Source organism: Manis javanica, chromosome 2 (genome assembly GCF_040802235.1).
Source record: "Manis javanica isolate MJ-LG chromosome 2, MJ_LKY, whole genome shotgun sequence".
Lineage (NCBI taxonomy): Eukaryota > Metazoa > Chordata > Mammalia > Pholidota > Manidae > Manis > Manis javanica.
In genome coordinates, this window is record NC_133157.1 from 9,750,209 (window position 1) to 9,774,941 (window position 24,733).

At 36.9% G+C, this 24,733-nt stretch overlaps 1 protein-coding gene across 4 annotated transcripts in view; it reads left to right on the top strand.

Annotated features, from left to right (window-relative positions):
* The window catches only part of SCAI (suppressor of cancer cell invasion), a 131,309-nt gene that overhangs the window by 60,449 nt on the left and 46,127 nt on the right, over window positions 1-24,733 (top strand). For all 4 annotated transcript variants that reach the window (XR_005058475.2, XM_073224627.1, XM_037008171.2 and 1 more), the window contains one exon: window positions 4,878-5,009. Coding sequence is in view for 3 of the 4 variants with exons in the window: in XM_073224627.1 (XP_073080728.1) it covers window positions 4,878-5,009 (132 nt within the window). In the remaining variant the exon portion in view is untranslated. The remainder of the gene's footprint in view (window positions 1-4,877; window positions 5,010-24,733) is intronic.

Here is a 24,733-nt window from a genome sequence, read left to right on the forward strand (position 1 = left end):
AAATATCCTTAATGTTGATCACTTAAAGGGTGTCAGATGATCAGCTATGGAGGTACTCTTTTCTGATAATATTCCTTTCTCTTAATTAAAAAAAAAAAAAAAAGCAGTTACTGTGTGCTGACCTCCAATGAGTTCTGCACAGTGGTATAGAGGGCATGTCAAAGTGTGGGCAAAGGGTCTGTTTGTTTCTACGCAGAAGATCAAGGCCTAGCTTGGATACCCAGAAAATGAACTAAGATACGATATGAGGAGGAGCTTCCGGCATCAGCACTCTCTGGAGGACTCGTGCCGGGGGATGATCATCAAAAAGCCTCCACAGGGATCCGGACGATGCTGCGGTTGTGGCTGCATCCAGCCCACCATCTCCTGGACTTGCCATGAGAAGGAGGAGGGAGATGTCTAGGCTGGCATGTGCATACAGTGAGACAACGAATTTGACCGGATCTGTCTGTTGGAACTCAACCAGGAGTTGGGAGGGGTGCAAGTTGTAGCACCCCAAAATCTCATGACTATAGACTATCTATGGTTAAAAGAACATATGGGATGTGAACAGATCCCAGAAATGGGCTGCTTTAATTTGTCTGATGGTTCAAGTACAGTTGGAAAATATCCATCATATCATAGATAAATTTTCACAAATGCCTAGGGTGCCTAAATGGTTTTCTTGGCTTCACTGGAGATGGCTGGTAATTATAGATTTGCTTTGTTTATGTCACCGTATTCCTATTATGTCAATATGTGTGTGCAAATTAGTTAGTAGTTTAAAACCTATACATACTTAAGGTACTATACAAGAAGATATGTCAAAGAAATAATCAATCCTCCCAAGTTTCCTTCATATGCTACATCTATAGCTTTTCTTCTTCCTTCCTAATTACAAACTTTAAATAGAATTCGTGCCTCATATCGAATTTACCGAGTATCATAATTCCTCCAGGTGGTAAAGATACCTCGAGACAAGTGCTGGGCATAGAAGCCACAGGGCATAAATCTGCAAAGAAGTAAAAAGCTAACCTTTGCAAACAATATGGCTTCTCTCTCACTTACCAACTTTACATTTCCCTGTATGGCCCCGGAAGATGACTGGTTAGCCAGAGACGGGTAAGATTCCTCAAGGGAGGAACAACCTAAGACAGGCACAGTCGCAGGGGGGCCATCAGGTGAGAATTTGGGGATCAACAGAGGTGAGGCTCAGAACCTCACCCCCCCTGTTTTGAGAGAAATCTTCTGCATCCGTGGATGTTTTGCTGCCCTTGTCTAGCCTGGATTAATACTTAGTCCATAGGCACACACCTGATCATCTGATCATCTACATTTGCCTTCTTACAGCACTAAACTATGTTTTCTACCTTTATCTTGCATCTACCTACCACTTCAGCATTTTATTAAAAATAAAAATAATAATAATAATAGGAGAAATGTGGGATCAACATATAAATCAAGTACAAAAATCAAATGAATATTCATATTTGACCTGATGGTTTATAGGTCATATTGCATGATCAAAACCGAAAGTTTCTGTGATGACTGCCCTTGTACTGTTCACCATGTAAGAATTTATTCACTCTGTAAGAATTCGTTCACCATGTAAGAACTTGTTCGTTATGCTTCAGAAGATTGGAGACTGACGAGAATTAGGCTTGAGATGGATTAATGATTGTACATTGAGCATTGACCCCCCTATACTGAATTTTATTGTTGTTAACAACCATTTGATCAATAAATATGAGAGATGCCCTCTCAAAAAAAAAAAAAAAAAATATACCACAAAATCAAAAAAAAAAAAAAAAAAAAAAAAAAATATAGAATCCTAGCCTTCCTGAACCACAATATCTGGAAGTAGGTCTTAGAAATCATTTAAAAAAAATTAAAAACAAAAAAACTCCAGGATAACCAGCCAGCTTTAGGAAATACAGCTCTATGCTATTCAGACTAGTTTTACTCTCTACCAGGAGAGTTAATTAAATTCTTCTTTCTTAATGGGGATGATCCAGTATGAAGAACTATTTCCATTTCTCAGCTTGATTTTAAAATATGGCATTTGTCTCACTTTGAGATTGGTTTCATAAGATTATGGTTAGTTTTTTGGGAGTAGTAGGGCTGATTCTATAAATCTTTTTCTTATCCTATCATTTCAGCAATTATACAGTTTTTATTTCACCTTTGTAAGTATGAGAAACTTGTTCTCTATATTACAAGAATATAGCCCCTAAACTTCAGCTTCAAGCAGGTTTGTATAAAAAAAGCTAGATCATCACATCAGTAAGGATTGCCAATATCCAAAAGACAAAACAACAACAAATGTTGGCGAGGTTGTGGAGAAAGGGGAACCCTCCTACACTGCTGGTGGGAATATAAATTAGTTCAACCATTGAGAAAAGCAGTATGGAGGTTCCTCAAAAAACTCAAAATAGAAATATCATTTGACCCAGGAATTCCACTCCTAGGAATTTACCCTAAGAATGCAGGAGCCAGGCACTCTTAAGAGAAATAAAAGAGGACACTAGCAAATGGAAATTCGTCCCATGCTCTTGGCTAGGAAGAATTAATATTATCAAAATGGCCATCCTGCCCAAAGCAATATACAGATTTGATCCAATCCCTATCAAATTACCAAGAGCATTCTTCAATGAACTGGAACAAATAGTTCAAAAATTCATATGGAAATACCAAGGACCCCCAGTAGCCAAGGCAATCCTGAGAAGGAAGAATAAAGTGGGGGAGATCTTGCTCCCCAACTTCAAGCTCTATTACAAAGCCACAGTAATCAAGACAATTTGGGACTGGCACAAGAACAGAGCCACAGACCAGTGGAACAGAATAGAGACTCCAGACATTAACCCAAACATATATGGTCAATTAATATTTGATAAAGGAGCCATGGACATACAATGGGGAAATGACAGTCTCTTTAACAGATGGTGCTGGCAAAACTGGACAGCTACATGTAAGAGAATGAAACTGGATCACTATCTAACCCCATACACAAAAGTAAATTCAAAATGGATCAAAGACCTGAATGTAAGTCATGAAACCATAAAACTCCTAGAAAAAACATAGGCAAAAATCTCTTGGACATAAACATGAGTGACTTCTTCATGAACATATCTCCCCAGGCAAGGGAAACAAAAGCAAAAATGAACAAGTGGGACTATATTAAGCTGAAAAACTTCTGTACAGCAAAGGACACCATCAATAGAACAAAAAGGCACCCTACAGTATGGGAGAATATATTCATAAATGACAGATCCAATAAAAGGTTGACATCCAAAATATATAAAGAGCTCACACACCTCAACAAACAAAAAGCAAATAATCCAATTAAAAAATGGGCAGAGGAGCTGAACAGACAGTTCTCCAAAGAAGAAATTCAGATGGCCAACAGACACATAAAAAGATGCTCAACATTGCTAGTTATCAGAGAAATGCAAATTAAAACCACAATGAGATATCACCTCACACCAGTAAGGATCACCACCATCCAAAAGACAAACAACAACACATGTTGGCAAGGTTGTGGAGAAAGAGGAACCCTCCTACACTGCTGGTGGGCATGTAAATTAGTTCAACCATTGTGGAAAGCAGTATGGAGGTTCCTCAAAAAGCTCAAAATAGAAATACCATTTGACTCAGGAATTCCACTCCTAGGAATTTACCCTAAGAATGCAGCAGCCCAGTTTGAAAAAGACAGATGCACCCCTATGTTTATCGCAGCACTATTTACAATAGCCAAGAAATGGAAGCAACCTAAGTGTCCATCAGTAGGTGAATGGATAAAGAAGATGTGGTACATATACACAATGGAATATTATTCAGCCATAAGAAGAAAACAAATCCTACCATTTGCAACAACATGGATGGAGCTAGAGGGTATTATGCTCAGTGAAATAAGCCAGGTGAAGACAAGTACCAAATGATTTCACTCATATGTGGAGTATAAGAATAAATAAAAACTGAAGGAACAAAATAGCAGCAGACTCACAGAACCCAAGAATGGACTAACAGTTACCAAAGGGAAAGGGACTGGGGAGGATGGGTGGGAAGGGAGGGATAAGGTGGGGGGAAGCAAGGGGGTATTATGATTAGCATGTATAATTAGCATGTAAGGGGAGGGCTGTGCAACACAGGGAAGACAAGTAGTGATTCCACGCTGATGGGTAGTGACTGTAATGGGGTGTGTGTGGGGGGTACTTGGTGAAGGGGGGAGTCTAGTAAACATAATGTTCTTCATGTAATTGTAGATTAATGATAACAAAAAAATAGAGCTTTAATATATGTGTGTGTGTGTATTTGATTCTTTATATCCCTTTTATATTGAGGTGTCTCCATATTATTTCCTTATCATCTTAAATTTGATTTTTAAGTTAATGATGGGGTAAAGGGCAGATGTTGGTGTTCTATGAAGTACTTAGCCCTTTCCCTCTCTGATTCTTTTAGGTTGTCATCAGTTTTTAAATATTATGATACTGAAATAAATATTTACATGGATAAAATGTTTAACATTTGTCGGATCATTTTCTAGGATGAATTTACAGAATGGACTTATAGAATAGGCAGGTCAAAAGGGTCAACATTTTTTATTCTTAACCATGTAGAGGAGTGCCTGGAGCACAATAGGTATTGAAATAATATTAAATGAAAGAATATTATAAAAATTGCTTTCCAGTACAGATGTGCCAATTTACATTCACACCAACAGTATGAGATCATCTATTTTCCCACACCATCCTGTATTTAAATTATTTTGATGATTTGACTGTAGTCAAAAGAATTCTCTATATGTATTTTGAAAAAAAATGCTATCAGATGATACAACCAATGTTTGTTTCTCTTTTTATTTTCACCTACTGGGTAAATGAATGTATGTTTTCTTATAGGACTGAATTTGCTCTTAAAGAAATCATGTCTTCTGGAGGTGCTGAAGATGACATCCCACAGGGAGAGAGGAAAACAGTTACAGATTTTTGTTATCTTCTGGATAAATCTAAGCAACTGTTCAATGGGTTAAGGTTAGTGAGTCTTGATGCCTTATACTTTTCTCTGGTTCTGTATTTTTTTTTCCCATTGCTGATGTGTAGTATGTTTCTGAAAGTTATGGATAAAATGTTATATAAATATCTATACTAGAAGTTAACAGTTTTCTTCTTTGACACTGTGTCTTTATTCTCAGATGAATAAAACAATAGGAAAGGAGAATAATTTACATTGTTTTACTCAAGTTGAGAGTGATGCCTCCCCTTCCATTCCCCTTCCCCTCCACCTTCCTGTCACTCCAGTTTATGAAGCTGTATTTCATAAAATAAAATTCACCCATTCAAAGTTGATAGTTCGGTATATTTATAGACTTGTGTACTATCACCACAATCTAATTTTAGAACATTGTAATTACCCCCCAAAGAAACCCCATACCCATTAGCAGTGACCCTCTGTTCCCCCAGTCCCTGACCCATGGCAACCACTAATCCACTTTGTCTTTATGGATTTACCTGTTTCGAACATTTCGTATAAGTGGAACCAAACAGCATGTGATCTTTTGTGACTCACTTCTTTCACTTAGCATGTTTTTGAGGTTCATCCATGTAGTAACATGTATCAGTACTTTGTTTCTTTTATTACAGATTAATATCCCTTTGTACAGATTTACCACATTTTGTTTTTCCAATCATCAGTTGATAGACATTTGAGTTATTTTGCACTTTTTGGCTGTTATGAATAATGCTATTATGAGTATTTGTGGATAGCATTTTGTGTGGACATATGTTTTTATTACTCTGGAGTATATACCTTGGATTGAAATTGCTGGGCCATATAATTATATTTAACCTTTAGAGGAAATTCCAGACTGTTTTCAAAGAAGCTACCCACCTCCACCAGCAATGTATGAAGGTTCCAGTTTTCCTACATCCTCATCAACACTGTTATTGTCTCTTTTTGACATTAGCCGTCCTAGTGTGTGTGAAATTATATCTCCTTGTGGTTTTAATTTGCATTTCCCTAATGACTAATGGTGTTGACCATCTTTTCATGTGCTTTGGCCTTCTTTATGTCTTCTTTGGAGAAATGTCTGTTCTAATCCTTTGATCATTTTTCAGATTGGGTTATTTATCTTCCTGATTTTTAAATTGTAGTTTTCTGTATATTCTAGATGCAAGTACCTTAAAAGATGTTATGATTTGCAAATGTATGTTTTCCCATTCTGTGGATTGTCCCTTCACTTTGTCGATGATGTCCTTTAAAGCACAAAAGCTTTCAATTTAATGTGGTCCAACTTGTCATTCTTCTCTTTCGTGTTTTTGTGCTTTTGGTGTCATGTCTAAGAAATCATTCCCTAACCTGAAGTCAAGATTTACTCCTGCTTTCTTCTATGAGTTTCATGATTTTAGCTTTTACATTTAAGTCTGTGAAGCATTTTGAGTTAACATTTGTGTATAGTATGAAGACTTGGGCATTTTTTTATCAGAAAAATATTTTTCTCAATTGATTATTGTGTTTTTTTCATATTTTTCTTTCTTTCTTCCTTATTTGTTCTCTGTCCTAGTTTATACTTGTAATGCTTAGATTGACTAACCAGTCTAAATCCTCCATTACCTTCTATTGTCTTTTGATTTTCATCCCTATTCTTTTTCTGATCATTTTCAGAAAATGTCTCAAATGTGTCTGTCATATGTCAGACATATTCTATCTTACCATTTCATACTAGCAATTTTTGATATACTGCTCTTTTTACAAAAGTAGGTAGTATTTGACCAAAAGTTTAACTAACTTCTCTATATATTCAAAGAAGACATATTTTGATGTATTTGTAAATGGAAGTGAATTTTTTCACTTTCAGTGCAGTGGCATTTCTCTTCTTAAAAAGGAACTATTTTCCTAATCTGATGTTGAATAAAAAATGAATCGTAAAACTCAGGTAGTCTCCTTCTAGAGGCTGTCCTCTGCTGGACGAAAATCACTCTGTAACTACAGGAACAGTACAATCACAGAACGTACTTCCACAGGGCATTCTACAGCTTTTAAATCACTTTCAAGTACATCTTTATCTTTGGCCACAGTATATCGTATCATATGATGACGGTATATAGTACCAAAAACATCTGTTACCTAAAAATGAATTGTTCTATTTCACCTTCTTTTTGAAGTGTTCTTTTGGCTGTGTAAATAAATTTTACTAGTTCAAATGTATTCTCATTTTGATCTTTTTTTAAAGTTCCATTTTAGATATGACACAGATTTTATTTATTTTTTAGGTAATTACAAAGTGAAATCATGTCTGTGAGAACAGTAGGAAACTTATACAGGGAGAAGTATGAAGTCTGATCTTTCAAACTATTTATTGTTGGAGAAATTTATTGTAAAATGCTTAGGATACCTATTTCATTTTAGTACTTGAACACTAAAGACTATATTGGGTTCAAAAATTAATCCTTTTGACTTTTGTTCTCTGAAATATTCAGTAGATAATGACACAGATCCCAATGATTTGAAATTTCCTTCATTTGCTTAATCAGTAATTTTATCAGCATATATATGTAACTTGCCATATCATAAATCGCTTCCTGGAAAGTGTTTGCTATATTAATATATTGATTGCCTCCCGAATGTGGAGTAGTACCTTTCTAATGTGCTGTTTCAAAATTTGGTAATACTAATAGTGATAAATTTTGGCCTAGAAGTGTGGTAAGCAGATCCACCAAGATTTATTTCTACTGTTTTGTGTGAAGGACTATCTGCAGTTTAAACAAGGCTAATTACTTCTATAAAAATAATGTTTTATATATATATATATAAAGCTTATATATTCTTTGCATGCTTTTGGTTTTGTTTGTGACTAGTGGCAGTGCACATCTATGACAAATTAGTACTTTGACTCTCTTCCCATTCATTTAAAAAAACTTTTTTATTAAGTAATTATTGATATACACTCTTATAAAGGTTTCACATGAAAAAACAATATGGTTACTACACTCACCCATACCATAAAATCCCCACCCATACTCTAATGCAGTCACTGTCCATCAGTGTAGCAAGATGCCACAGGTTCACTACTTGCCCTCTCTGTGCCCACACTGTCTTCCCCGCAATCCCCCACACCATGTGCACCCACATAATACCCCTCAATCCCCTCCTCCCTCCCTCCCTCCCCAACTTCCTGCACTCCTCCCCCTAGTAACCACTAGTTCTTCTTTCTTCCCATTCATTTTTAAAGAAAATTTGTTGTATACATACACAGAAAAATGTGGAACTATTAAAAAGATTTTGGTGGAGCTATAAATGAAAAGTTGCCCATGATATATGGTTAATTGAAAAAAGCAAATTATAAAAATTGTGTTTTACATGATCTCGTTTTATCAGAAATTCTGTATTAAGTTTATGTTCTGTAACCATATTAACTGTTAATGGAGACTGCTCTTAGTGCTGAGTTTGGTCTCTCCCTTCTGGGCAGCTGATTTTCTCAGTATCTGATGCATGTGAATGTGTGTATATTCTGTACTTATTTATATAAATGAAAAGGTTTTGTTCAGTGTTAAACATTGATTGGAAAGTGGTTGGAAAGGCCTCTGCTTATCAGGTCTGTGATTCTGTACCATTCCTCATGGTGCTGCATTGGTTGGAAGTGTGTGGCCTTCTTCTCCCCCACTATCCGCTCGTTTCTTCTCCAAAGTAGCTGTTCAAGTATATGAGTTAAACACTTCTCTGCTTCCAAGTATTGATAAAGTTTTTCCACATTCCTTTTGAAAGAAAATATTTCTTTGGGAATAATGAAAAGAAAGTTTTTGATTGTGCCCCCCACCCATCTCTTATATTTGTATTGGTCTGAAAAGAAAACAGGATCATAGTGCTTATAGAGAACAAATAATATGTTGTACTGGTTCTGGACCAGCTTTGAACCTTAGGGAAATGGAGAGAAGTGGGAATCCAGCTGGGTCAGTATCAGCTTTGAACGTGAGTCCTTCATTGCCGGTGTTCCTTTCATCATTAGTGCCCATCTGTTGGTTGGCTTTCCTTTGTGTTTTCTCTTGCTTGCATTCATAGACCAGTTATTCAACTTATTATTGTGGGGTAACACACCTGCAGGAAAGTACACATAGTATAAGTATTTATTTTACAAACTGAACACATTCATGTGGCTCATACTTGGATAAGGAAATAGAACATACAGCGCCTCTGCACCCACCCTGTGTTCCCTCTTAGTGGGACTTTTTAATTCTGTGAGCAGCATGAAAAAAGTACATTTCAGTGCATGAAAGTGTTCAGAGTTTCTGTATGATGTCTTACTTGGATATAATAAATTCTCTTTTTATTCTTGAAAGCATGTCTTTCCACCTTTTATTAAGCTGTTCATCCAAGTTGTCAGAACCTTTTCATTTTCCCAGCCATGAATATCTTTTAACAGAGTATTTTTCTTGACTGGAAATATCTTCTTATAATATGTGCATAATAAATAAGCTCTTCTTTCTACTCACTGTTTAAGAAAACATAGTCCAGAGAGTGAGAAATGGATAAAATGAATGGTGTTTTGCTTATAATAGCTCTTGCATGTAGCTACAGTAGTAATGAAATGAGAACAATGTTAGAAATAGATTTGAATACTGTGAGAAAATGATCAAAAGCCCAAGTGCTTGTAAGAGTCTAGTTACCATGGTGACTCAGACTGTCAAAGCAGAATGGAATACTTCCTGGGATTATGTAAGGCAGCATTTTGAGACATGTATTTGAGAATACACATCTGTGTCTACCAGTGATGTCCATGACTTTTGGTGCTTTCAAATAGCAGAGGCCTTTCTGTCACTTATTTGACTCCAGAGGAGCAAATACACAAAACAAAATCATCTCTGGAGACCATAAATACATATATTTATAGAGAAGTGCACCGAAGTGAAGTGTAATGGTCTGAAATAAAAGTAATTACAAAAATTATTTTTATTAAATATGCCCCAGGTATTTCAAATTAAAGAAGAAATCATCTACAATGATTCCTCTAAGAGCCTTTATTTAGGATGCCCTGGTTCCTAAATGGAAAAGGATAACTGAGAAATTAACATTTGTTACATTGTCCCCTCCCTCACCTTGCTCTCTGCTTCCTTTTCCTTCCCTTCCCTCTTTTTTCTCCTCCTTCTTAAAAAAAAACTCTCCATGAGGCAATTTCTGCAAACTGGTAATAGTAAGGTGTACATTATTTCAGAGAGAATACCCTAAACTATTTGTACAAGCCTGTGACATATGCTTTCATTTTATAAGCCTTACCATGCAACAGAATTGCACTTGCATTTGAGGTAGACTGCCAGCAGAGTGCAGTAAATATCTTGATTGCATGGTCTAGAGAAGCATTGACTACTACAATTTTACTGTGAACCACAAATGTGATTGAAAATTTTTTAGTAGCCAGGTTTTTAAAAATGTAAAAGGAAAAAAGCAAAAGTAATTTTAATATTTTATTTAATCCAGTATATCCAAAATATTTTCAACATGTAGTCAATATAGAAAAGTTATTGAGATCTCTTACTTTCCTTTTGTTCATACTATGTCTTTGAAGTACACTGAACATTTTACACTTACATTTCAGTTCAGATTAGCCACATTTAAAATACTCAGTTGCCACATGTGGCTCTTGGCGCAGGCAAAATTCCTCCCACTTTTAGCTTTTGTACTCAAAATGGTCCACTATCTCAATGAATACATACTGGCTATTTGGGGTTCTCTTATTCACAGGTCCATCAGATATCCCCATTTGTTTCTTCTGTCTCTTCTGTACAGATTCCTGTAGTCTGCAGGTCTTTGGGCTGTTGATGATTTATCCCTACCCACCTGTATTTCAGAATTTGAGGGATACCTTATCACTTACCATATGAATTTGCTAGGGTTGTCATATAACAAAATACCACAGATTGCATGGCTTAAACAACAGAAATTTATTGTCTCACATTCTGGAAACTAGAAGTCAAGATCAAGGTGTAAGGGGATTCAAGATGGCGGCATGAGAGGTGAGACAGAGAACTCCTCCCAGAACCACATAGAGTACGAAAATATAGTCAATACAACTAACCCTAAAACAGCAACAGGAAAGAAGGCCACACCAGACTGCATACAGACCTCATGAACATAGCAGACCTCAAGAAGCAGGGTAACATAACAAAGCCTTGATCTGGCGGCACCTAAGCTCTTCCTGCACCCCAGCTCACCAGTGGGAGGAAGATAAATGGAGTGGGGGGAGGGTGGAAGCCTAGAACTGCTGAACACCTAGCCCTGGAGATCTACTTTGGAACACAAACCTACATTGTGTGATGCTCTGGAGGTTGGTGGGGTTGGGGAGTTGGGACAGGTGGAGTGCTTGAGAGACTGAGATTCTGGCCATTTATGGAAGATGGGAATCCATACACCACTGCTCTGGGACAAAGGAAAGGCAGGTGCCCTGAGAGGCTTCCTAGCAGCTGGAGGGCTGCTGAAGGGGTGGGGTTTGCACGGAGCTTACTGCTTAGGAGAAGGGACAGGTGGACAAGGTTGTCTGGGCACGCTCTGCCCAGCAGGTGGAAACTTTGAGGAGCTTCAGGCGCTCCATCCCCCTGGCTGGTTAGTCTGCTCCAAGACCCCCACTATGATGTAGCCTGCTGCACCTTCCTCCTAACCTGCTGGCACCTGCTTGCAAACCGGCAGTCACTGCACTGGCATCAGGCCAGCGAGAGGGAGGCCCCACCTACAACAGCTAGAAACACAAAGCACAGAGGCTTACACGTTTGTGTTCGGCCCACTGGCTCTGATACTGGAGACAGGCGCTGCAGCTGGGAATAAGGAAACAGCTCTTTTCTCTCCCCAGACACCAGCACCACTCCCCTACAACCCCCAACCTCATTCTACAGGCTGAGCAGCTCCAGAGACTAGAGCTTCTGGGCACTAAAGGGCACCACATAGAAATATGAAACATCAAGGAACCTAGTTCTGACCAAAATCTCAGAAACCCCAGGAAAAGGGCCAGATGAAACTGAGCTCACCAATATTCTGAAAAAGAGTTCAAAATAAAAATCATAAACATGCTTATGGAGGTACAGAAAAATATTCAAGAACTCAGGAACGAATTTAAGACAGAGATTCATCATTAAGGAATTCCATATCTGAAATGAAACATACAATGGAGGGATTTAAAAGCAGATTAGATGTAGTAGAAGAGATGGTAAATGGATTAGAAATTAGAGAAAAGGAATACAAAGAAGCTGAGGCACAGAGAGAAAAAAGGATCCCTAAGAATGAAAGAATATTGAGAGAACTGTGTGACCAATCCAAATGGAACAATATTCGCATTATAGAGGTCGCAGAAGAAGAAGAGAGAGAAAAAGGGATAGAGAGTGTCTTTGAGGAGGTAATTGTTGAAAACTTCCCCAATTTGGGGAAGGAGATAGTCTCTCAAGTCATGGAGTTGCACAGATCTCCAAACACAAGGGACCCAAGGAAGACAATGTCAAGACCTAATAATTAAAATGGCAAAGATCAAGGATAAAGACAGACTTTTAAAGCAACTAGAGAGAGATAAAAGATCACATACAAAGGAAAACCTATCAGGCTATCATCAGATTTCTCAACAGAAAACCTTTCAGGCCAGAAGGAAGTGACAACATATATTTAATGCAATTAAATAGAAGGGCCTCAAACCAAGAATACTCTACCCAGCAAGGTTATCATTTAAATTTGAAGGAGTGATTAAACAATTTTCAGATAAGGAAAAGCTGAGAGAATTTACTCCCACAAACCACCTCTACAGTGCAGTTTGGAGGGAATGTTATGGAAGTATTTTTAAGGCTAAATAACTGTCACCAGGGAAATAAAACCACAGCAAAGTGGAACAATTAATTACTAAGCAGATGCAAAATCAAATCAACTACCACCAAAGTCAATCAAGGGATAGACAAAGACTACAGATTATGATACCTAATATATAAAAAATGGAGGAGGAAGAAAATAGAACCTTTAGATTGTGTTCATAATAGCATATGAGTGAGTTAAATTAGACTGTTAGATAGTAAGGGAATTACCCTTGAACCTTTGGTAACCATGAATCTAAAGCCTACAATGGCAGTAAGTACATACCAATTGATAATCACCCTGAATTTAAATGGTCTGAATGCACCAATCAAAAGACATAGAGTCACTGAATGGATAAAAATAAAAGACCCATCTATATACTGCCTTCAAGAAACTCACCTCAAACCCAAAGACATACACAGACTGAAAGTAAAGGGATAGAAAAAGATGTTTCATGCAACTAATAGGGAGAAAAAAGCAGGAGTTGCAGTACTTCTATCAGACAAAATAGACTTCAAAACAAAGAAAGTAACAAGAGACAAAGAAGGACATTACATAATGGTAAAGGGGTCAGTCCAACAAGAGGATATAACTATTATAAATATCAATGTACCCAACACAGGATCACCTACATATCTGAAACAAATCCTAACACAATTAAAGGGGGAAATAGAATGCAATGCATTCATTTTAGGAGACTTCAACACACCACTCACTCCAAAGGACACATCAACCAGACAGAAAATAAGTAAAGAGACAGAGGCACTGAACAACGGATTAGAACAGATGGACCTAAAAGACATCTACAGAACACTCCATCCAAAAGCAGCAGGATACACATTCTTCTCAAGTGCACATGGAACATTTTCAATAATAGATCATACACTAGGCCACAAAAAGAACCTCAGTAAATTCAAAAAACTGAAATTGTACCAACCAGCTTCTCAGATCACAAAGGTATGAAACTAGAAATAAATTACACAAAGAAAACAAAAAGCCCACAAACACATGGAGGCTTAATAACATGCTCCTAAATAATCAATGGATCAATGGCCAAATAAAAACAGAGATCAAGCAATATATGGAGACAAATGACAACAATAATTCAACACTGCAAAATCTGTGGGATGCAGCAAGACCATGCTAAGAGGGAAGTATATTACAATACAGGCCTACCTTAGGAAACAAGAACAATCCCAAATGAACAGTCTAAACTCACAATTAGCAAAACTAGAAAAAGAAGCACAAATGAGGCCCAAAGTAAGTAGAAGGAGGGACATAATAAAGATTAGAGCAGAAATAGATAAAATCGAGAAGAATAAAACAATAGACAGAATCAATGAAAGCAGGAGCTGGTTCTTTGAGAAAATAAACAAATTAGGTAACCCCCTAGCCAGACTTATCAAGAAAAAAAGAGAATCTACTCACATAAACAGAATCAGAAATGAGAAGAGAAAAATCATGATGGACCCCACAGAAATACAAAGAATTATGAGAAAATACTATGAAAAATTATATGCTAACAAACTGGATAACCTAGAAGAAATGGACAACTTTCTAGAAAAATACAACCTTCCAAGGCTGACCCAGGAAGAAACAGAAAATCTGAATAGACCAATTACCAGCAAGGAAATTGTACTGGTAATCAAAAAATTACGTAAGAACAAAATCCCTGGAACAGATGGTTTCACTGCTGAATTTTATCAAACATTTAGTGAAGCCCTAATACCCAATCCCCCTTAAAGTTTTCCATAAAGTTGAAGAAGATGGAATACTCCCAAACTCATTCTACAAGGCCAGTATCACTCTAATACCAAAACCAGACAAAGACACCACACACACACACACAAAAATTACAGACCAATATCCCTGATGAACATAAATGCAAAAATACTCAACAAAATATTAGCAAACAGAATTCAAAAATACATCAAAAAGATCATCCATCATGATCAAGTAGAATTTATTCCAGTGAGGCAAGGACAGTACAACATATGAAAATCCATCAACATCATCCACTACATCAACAAAAAGAAGGACAAAAACCACATGATAATCTCCATAGATGCTGAGAAAGCATTTGATAAAATTCAACATCCATTCATGATAAGAACTCTCAACAAAATGGGTATAGAGGGCAAGTACCTCAATATAATAAAGGCCATATATGACAAACTCACAGCCAACATTTTACTTAACTGCAAGAAGCTGAAAGCTTTTCCTTTAAGATCAGGAACAGACAAGGATGCCCACTCTCCCCACTTTTATTCAACATAGTTCTGGAGGTCCTCGCCACAGCAATCAGAAAACACAAAGAAATAAAAGGCATCTAGATTGGCAAGGAAGAAGTGGAACTGTCCCTGTTTGCAGATTACATGATATTGTACATTAAAAAAAAACTAAAGAATCCACTCCAAAACTACTAGCTCTAATATCTGAATTCAGGAAAGTTGCAGGATACAAAATTAATACACAGAAATCTGTTGCATTCCTATACACTAATGATGAACTAACAGAAAGGAAAATCAGGAAAACAATTCCATTCAAAATTGCATCAAAAAGAATAAAATACCTAGGAATAAACCTAACTGAGGAAGTGAAAGACCTATACTCTGAAAACTACGAGACACTCATGAGAGAAATTAAAGAAGATACTGATAAATGGAAACACATCCTGTGCTCATGGATAGGAAGAATTAATATTGTCAAAATGGCCTACAGATTCAATGCAATCCTTATCAAAATACCAACAGTATTCTTCAACAAACTAGAGCAAAGAGTTCTAAAATTCATATGGAATCACAAAAGACCCCGAATAGTCAAAGCAATGCTGATCAGGAAGAATAAAGTGGTGGGAATTACACTCCCTGACTTCAAGCTCTACTACAAAGCGACAGTAATCAAGACAATTTGGTACTGGCACAAGAACAGAACAGTAGACCAATGAACAGACTAGAGAGCCCAGATATAGACCCAAGCATGTATGGTCTATTAATATATGATAAAGGAGCCATCATGGACATACAATGGGGAAATGACAGCCTCTTCAACAGCTGGTGTTGGCAAAACTGGACAGCTACATGGAAGAGAATGAAACTGGATTATTGCTTGACCCCATACACAAAAGCAAACTCAAAATGGATCAAAGACCTGAATGTAAGTCATGAAACCATAAAATTCGTAGAAAAAAACATAGGCAAACATCTCTTGTACATAAACATGAGCCACTTCATGAAAATTTCTCCCCGGACAGGGAAACAAAAGGAAAAATGAACAAGTAGGACTATGTCACCAGAAAAGCTGCTGTACAGCAAAGGACACCATCAGTAAAACAGAAAGACATTCTACAGTATGGGACAATATATTCATAAATGACATATCCCATAAGGGGTTGACATCCAAATTATATAAAGAGCTTACGCACCTCAACAAACAAAAAGCAAAGAAGCCAATTAAATGGGCAGAGAATCTGAACAGACACTTCTCCAAAGAAGAAATTCGCATGGCCAACAGGCACATGAAAAGATGCTCCACATCGCTAATCATCAGAGAAATGCAAATTAAAACCACAATGAGATATCACCTCACACCGCTTAGGATGGCCAACATCAAAAGACAAACAACAACAAATGTTGGCCAGGATGTGGAGAAAAGGGAACCCTCCTACACTGCTGGTGGGAATGTAAATTAGTTCAACCATTGTGGAAAGCAGTATGGAGGTTCCTCAGAAAACTCAAAATAGAAATATCATTTGACCCAGGAATTCCACTTCTAGGAATTTACCCTAAGAATGCAGCAGCCCAGTTTGAAAAAGACAGATGCACCCCTATGTTTATCACAGCACTATTTACAATAGCCAAGAAATGGAAGCAACCTAAGTGTCCATCAGTAGATGAATGGATAAAGAAGATGTGGTACATATACACAATGGAATATTATTGAGCCATAAGAAGAAAACAAATCCTACCATTTGCAACAACATGGATGGAGCTAGAGGGTATTATGCTCAGTGAAATAAGTCAGGCAGAGAATGACAAGTATCAAATGATTTCACTCATCTGTGAAGTATAAGAACAAAGAAAAAATTGAAGGAACAAAACAGCAGCAGACTCACAGAACCCAAGAATGGACTAACAGTTACCAAAGGGAAAGGGACTGGGGAGGATGGGTGGTAAGGGAGGGATAAGGGGAAAAAAGGGGCTTTATGATTAGCACACATAATATAGCGGGGGTTCACAGGGAAGGTAGTATAACACAGAGAAGACAAGCAATAATTCTATAGCATCTTACTACACTGATGGACTGTGACTATAATGGGGTACATGGTGGGGTCTTGATAATAAATAGGGGGAGTCTAGTAACCATAATGTTGTTCACATAATTGCACATTAATGATACCAAAATTAAAAAAAAAAAAAACTTCACGGTGTAAGCAGGGTTTGTTCCTCCTGAGATCTCTCCTTGGCTTGTAGGTGGCCATTTTCTTGCAACGTCCTCATGTTGTTGTCCTTCTGTGCATACACCCCTGGTGTCTCTCTGTGTACCCTAGTCTTCTTATAAGGACACAAGTCAGATTGTATTAGGGCCCGCCCTAAAAGGCCTTGCTTCAATTTAATTAATTACTTCTTTAAAGGCCCTATCTCCAAGCAGTCTCAGTGTGAGGTACTGCTGATTAGAACTTCAACATATGAATTTAGAGGTGACACAGTTCAGCTCATAACATACTTTTGCTGAAAGTGTTGTCTCTGGGTTTTTGGTTTTGTTATCTAGTAGTTCAGTCTGTTTTTGGAAAGTTTCTGAGAAGATTCAAAGCTATGCTGCCACCATATCCCCCCAAATCCAGAAAATCAGCTATTTAAATGCCATACCAAAATATTAAACAACAAAATAGATTAGTATGTTTCCTCTCAGTTCTTTTTAACTATCAAAGCTCAATATAATCTGGTCTTATAAGTTAACTCTCTCTAAGATCTTAATTGTCAGGCCTGGCTAGAAATATGGATAGGCATCCTTAACTTTTTTAATTGCTAGTGGAAGCTAGATCAGAAATTGGTTAGGGGGAGAGTTAGTTTTTAAGAACCTCCAGGAAGAGCATAAAGAGCAAAAATAAAGATTTTAATAATGCTGTATATTATTAAATCCTCAAAACAACCTCATTTGTGTCTATTTTCTCAGCTTTACAAATGAGAAAACCAAGTTTTGGCAGATAATGTAATGGCCTGTGTTAATGGATTATAATTTGGGATGTGCTCCTTTATAGAAGTTTTTTTGTCATTGTAAGAGTAAGGGTCACATAACTTCCAGGGGAGTTTAATAGCATCATCTCTGGAGATGGCATGGGCAAATGCTTAACTCTAAGAATGGTAGCAGTTAATTTCTTGAACTCATCTCCTTGATTCTCAGAGGAATCCACATCTATAGAGCTCCCTGTGGATCATCATACCTACTAGATTGTCATGGTCATTTGGCAGGACCAGTAAGATGTAAGGCATCAACACCTTAGAGAAGGCATGGGATTTGGCAGCCTCTTTTTCTATGAGCAATGTTCCTCTAGAAAATAAATTTATTTATAGCTGTTTCTAAATGCAAGAATTTTTATACTTCCGTGAAGCTTGTGCACAGGAGGAAGAGATAGCATTCTATAGCTGTATTTGCTTGGATCATCTAAATTCAAACTAGGTATGCTTATTCAACGCTATTCAAATTCACAAACCATCATCAGGAATGGACTAACGTGCTAAGTGCCTTCTATGTGCCAGCACCATTTTGGGCACTGGGGTAGGTCTAGAGACAGGACACTAAAGATAAACAGGGTGTGTGTCTTCAAACTAATCTAGCACTCTTGTGCATTTTCTCTCCCTTAATCCCCCATTTAAAAAAAAGCTTTGTTCCCTCTTAAACAAAAGGATTGCTACAGTGGTGTCTTTAAGGTGTCTGCCCCTAAAGGAAATCCTCAGCCTTAACTGCCTGGGCCTGTTGATAACCCCTCCCCATACTTTCAAGCCCACAGATCCACTACTGAGCCTAAATTGAAAACCAGGTATACCAGTGGGGTTTTTTTTAAATGTAGCTGTTAAAATGGGGCGACACTTAGTTGGGCTTTGCAAGTCCAAAACACAGTTTTGTCTGGTATACCAAGGAACACAAAGGCATGTCTTGGAACTAAGGTGTCCCTGAAATGCAGTCAGTTCTGTCTGTATGAACAAGAATGTGTGATGAGACAGTGTACTCCTTGACTGAAACCCATATCCAGAGAAGCAGAGTTATTTACTTAGCCTTTGACCATAGCTTTGTTGGAGATCAGCAGCGTGCCAAGACCTGAGGAGCAGAACAAGCTTCCAGAGAAGAATTTTACTAATGTAGAATAAAAATATAGGTTATTTTTCCATATGGTAGAAAGAAGAGAGCTTTAGATTAAGGGTTAGAGGGTTTGAATTTACATCATAGTTTAACAATTTACTGGCCATGAGTTCCCAGGCAACTCAAGCTCTCTGAACCTCATTTTATGGTGTGTGTCTGCACACACACACACACATACACACACATACCCTGGAGAAGCTAAGCACTGAAGGATGGACTAAGGAAAGAGAAACCGATGAAAAAGACTAAGAACAGAAAGAAGATAGAGTTACAAGAATGTAAGGAAGTGGTGAACAGCGCCACTCCTAGGAGGACTGGCAGGAGGACTGGATGCTGACAGTTGGGGGTGGCTTTTAGGTGTGGGTAGGCATCAGTGAGTGTAGCTAAATTCAGTTTAGTAAAAATTTTTGATTTGTAGAAACTTGGAAATAAAAAATTTCCAAGTTTTGACATCTGAACATCACATTTGAAACATCTCAGAATCAGGTTTAACCATTTGTCTATACTTCTTCCTACCAGTCTTCCAACTTTTGTTGATAGAATTGAGGATTTTTTAAAAGAGCAAGATTAGTACCATACTTTCAGTTTCCTCTAATGCCTTGGAAAAAGGATATGAGCAGCCAATTTGTAACATAGGTGCCTTTGCAAAATGTGAAGTACGAGATCACTTAGCTTATGGGATAATTCACAGCCCCATTTAATTTGAGATTCTATGGACCATTAATTTCCCATCCTTACTGACAGTAATAATGACCAAATGATATATTCAGAGTCTAATACCAGAGTCAAGCTCTGAATAGAGAAATTTTTCTAAAACTCTTTATATAAACTACCTTAGTTAATTTTAGACTCTAATCATATTATAGTAGTTTGTATATTAGCTTCTGTGATATGTCTCATTAGAAAAAGGGTGATCATAGGACTTACCCTTTAGGAAGTTAACAAAATTTTTTTTAACTCTGTTTTAAAAAAGAAATTACTGTCTTTATAGCTGAGTCTTTAGACTGGAGTGTTAGATTATTCTAAATTCTGTTGAGGAAAATAGTATAGAATTTAGCCAACATTGTTCATAGCTATTAATCAGAAAATACTTGTATATTACACCTTAATGTCAGGAGCCTTGTTCTGGCCTTTTAGATTACCTTTTATATGCTTTTAGACCTTATACAAAATTCCTTTCCCCCAAAGTCCTTTTCACTGAATAACTGAAATAAAACACTGAGCTCTAGTTCTGTTTTCTCCCTTAACAGGATGTATTATTGAGATTTACTCAATTTGTCAGTTTTGGAAACTCAAGGGAATTTACAGGCATCTGCTTACTTGAGAATTTGCCTTTTACTCATATAATTATTCAAGTCTATTAGTATGAAGATGTTTATTGTAGCATTTTTATAACAGGAAAAAACTGGAAGCAATATAAATGCCCATCAGGAGGGGATTGGTTAAATAAATTGGTTTATTATATACTATATTATACACAGGTAAATATTGATACAATTCTATATGCATTAAAAAACCCAATATTAAATAAAAAAGGCATATTATAGAACATTATATGTAGTTTGATCCCATTTAGTGGTAAAATAATAAACTCACATACATACTTAAATATGCATGGAAAATGCATCCTTAATGGTAGTTATATCTGGGGATTGAGGGGAGAAGCAATAGGGTATATTTTACTTCTTGCTTTATATGATATATATTTTTTGTTTTCCAAGAGACTTGTATTATTTTCAAAGTTGGAAAAGGAAGAAATTTTGGAAATTGTAAAAATTATTCCCTTTCCTGTGTCCATGTCCATGAGTCAGCCCTTCCACACCGACTCTAGGCTTGGCCATGAAATCTGCTCTTGCCAGTGGGATGGTACGAACATGATGCAAAGACTTGAAAAGAAAAGGGCACATCACAGCTGCCCTCTCTTTTGCTGCTGTTGGGATCCTTGGAACCAATCTCATGTAAACAGACCCATGCTAGCCTGTTGGATAATGAGAAACACATGACCTAGCACCTTAGCTGTCATCTAGGTGACTGGTGGGCATTTGAGGGAGGCATCCCCACTAGCTGTCCACAGTTGCTCAGTGAGGTCTGGCTGAGGCTTTCATTAGCTTATAATTGCCTTTATTTCTCTTATATATCTTATTCTCCCCCTCTCTCATGATGTTATCTTTCTCTTTCACCTATCCAAATCTCTCTCTTTGTGCAGCTTTCCCTGACTACTCAGGCTTTCCGATGTGTGTCTTTTCTACACTCTTCTATTACTTTTACTTAATACCATATAATTTAGTAGTTATGTGTGATTTTTTTCTCCTCAGTATATGTATTTTCTGTCTAACTAAAAAATAAGCTCCTTGATTGTAGAGATCATATTTCACATTACTTGCTCTGGCCTTCATAACACTTAACTCTTGACAGAATTATATGTATAACCATGTCTTCTCCTTCCATCCAGTGTCTTCCAAACACACCGTGTCTGACTGCAGGGCAAGTGTCACCAAGAGCAAAGTACCCCCCTAGCTCAGGAGAAAAGCTACACAAACATAAGCTGCGTTTGTTTCTGCTCTGTAGCTGTGTCATTTCCAGGAAATTATGCATCCTTCATTAAGTAAATAAAAAAATACATAACAGGTTTGTGTGTGTGCATGTGTGGCCTTTCAGCCAACATATATATGTTCCCAACATGTATGTATAATAGTGTTGCACATGTGTGTGTATAAACATGAAAATATGTTAATGATATAATAAAAAGTTTGCATTACAAACACTGTACCTGTTTTCATAAATACTGCGTATGTATAAAATCTGGAAGGATATACATCCCTCCCCCCAAAACAACCAAACAACACAAAATACTACCTTAAATTTCTATACATTTGTATAGTGTACTAAGAACCTTGAGCTTATTTGCTTATGTGAAGTAAATAAAGGATTTCTTTTATACTTGAAAGTTAAACTTAGGTTAAATAAGAGGATCTATATTTCAAAAGTTTCATTTTACTACTAAACATTTATGTGTTTTCTCTATTTTAAGTATTTTGGCAGACATTGGGATTTAGGGATCTTTCTGAAATACAGCCTGTACTTCTTTTGGTTATCAGAGGGGTATTGATTTAGACCAAGTGGTATTAGCACAGAGATAGACAATTAGACCGTTGGAAAGGAATAGAGAGCCCTAAAACAAACAACTGTATTTTATCTGGCAACCCCAAGTAGAAGGGATTTGACCATAAGTTTATAATCTGTGAAGCTGGTTCATTGTACTGTTCTCCACTTCTGTGTATGTTTGAAACTTTCCACCATAAAGAAATTTAAAGATACAACTTAAAAAATAGAGATACCTTTCACAAAAGCAATATAAATTGAGATATTGCAGTAATGTGAACCAAGAAATATTAGACCTTTATGGAAAATGTTGTAAGATTTATAGCATTTTTCAGTGTAAATGGAAAGAGATACCATTGACACTGAAAATTATTTTAAATGTCAATTCCCCAGGTGAATCTCTAGATTCATTCAGGTCCCATTAGAACCCAACAGGGGCTATTTTTTGGTAGAGCTTTGATAAGCTGTTAAAATTCATATGCAAATGCAAGGAACCAGGAATAGCTAAGGTTCTCCTGAAAAAGCAGAAACATAACAGACTTATTATAAAGCTACAGTAATTAATAGAGTGTTAATGAGGAACTAAAAAGACAGACCAATGAAATAGGACAAAAAGTTGAGACCCAAGCATAAGAGAAGATTGATGACTGCAGTTCTAGTTCTAGCATGTTAGTCAAAAGGATATATTTTAAAAAAATCATTCAGATAAAATTTGTTTTATGTATCTGAAACTCAACTTGGTTATATTAAAGAGTTAAATTTGAAAGTCAAAACTTAAATCTTTTAAAAGACTATATTATTATATGGACCCATTTCTTTAAAAAGATAGAAAAAGCACTGAACAAAGGTTAAGATTGATACATTTGATATCTACTCATTTATAAAAGCAATCAAAAATGAGAAGACAAGTTACAGACTAAGATAAGAAGTATAGCATACTATAATAGATGATTATTTTTCCTTAATAAAATAAATTACTTTTGGCAGTGCAACTTTCAGAAGATTTAGTTGACTTTCAGCCAACTGTCTGATTCAAGTTAGCTTCCGTGTACCAATAGCCATACCCACTGAATGTGCTGTGCCTCTTTTTGAGACATACCATGCCTCTCTTTCTTTTCCAGACTTCATTACAGATACCTTGAGCCTGTCAGGCTTCTACAAGACAACCAAATTCTTAGATTCTTTTTTGCTAATCTATTTTTGACCCACTGAAAAAATCTACTTGAAGTCACTTCCATATATTTATTTGCAGGCTTTTATGAAGAGGTTTTTGCCTTGAGGAGGACACTCAGTCTTAACTGGCATTTAAAGCTAGTATTTCTCAACTATATCATTTACACTTATGCATTAGAAATTGTTGTATCTTTCAATCCTGAACGTTCTGGAATTTGTGGGTTTTCTTTTCCTTTTCAACCCTGCGTGCAGCTAGTGCTTTCCTGAGTTCATCTCTTTCTCGTATTTTAAGTTAAGTGCAGCTAATAGCATGCAAGGCTAGTGACATACTATTTCCCCATCTCCTAGTATAAATCCACAAGTTCACCAGTCACATTATCTGCTTTCCAAGTAATTGCATGCAAATGCAGTTTTACCGCTATTTTATGTATCACCATTTTTCCAGACTTCAGGAACACTTACTTGCCTCTTGATTTCAGTACAAGTGTCACATGTTATATATTTGCTGTGGAATAACCTACTCCTGGTACCAGTTTCTGTACTGGCTTTTCCTCAGTCAGGCTGCTATAACACTTCCAAAATTTTAGTGCCTTACTACAATAGACATTTATTTCTAAAGATTTATTCCCATGTTAGCTACAAGTTGCCTGCAGTTCTGAGGCTCCATTAAATATGCCTTATTCTGTGTTCAGACTGAGGAGCAGCCCTGTCTCGGCCTTAGATCAGAGGGAGAAGTGAAAAAATGCTGCACCATGAAATATCTCTTAAATCCTCCCTCCAGACATGTGTGATAACTGTCAATTACATTTCATTGGTCAGAGCAATTCATATGACCAGGCCCAGTGTTTGCATGATAGGGAAGTAATTTGTCTCTAAGGGATGTCTATATAAGTCACCAGGCCCAGGGACAGGGATGTACAGTTCCACCTATTGGGAGGGGATAGACATGTTGAGAATGACAATACCATCTGCACATCCGCGTCAGATCTATTCTCCAAAGCAGAGTTTTTCAAAGGCGCTCAGTTCTTAGCTGAAGATAAACATACAGAAGTTATCAACATATAAGTGAGTAGGAATAAGAGCACCTAGGGAGAGTACCAGAGAGTACTAGAAACCCCCTGGGAGAGTATCTACAACGGAGACTGAGTATGAGCTGTCAGAGGTAGGGGAGACAAATAGGAAATAACGTGTCCTGGACCCTTGTTACAGAACTATTTCTGCTCCAAAAATTACAACTTTATATTTTAAAGACAGCCTGAATGCAAGTGCTTAAATCTATTCAGTTTGTACCATTACAAGACTCAAC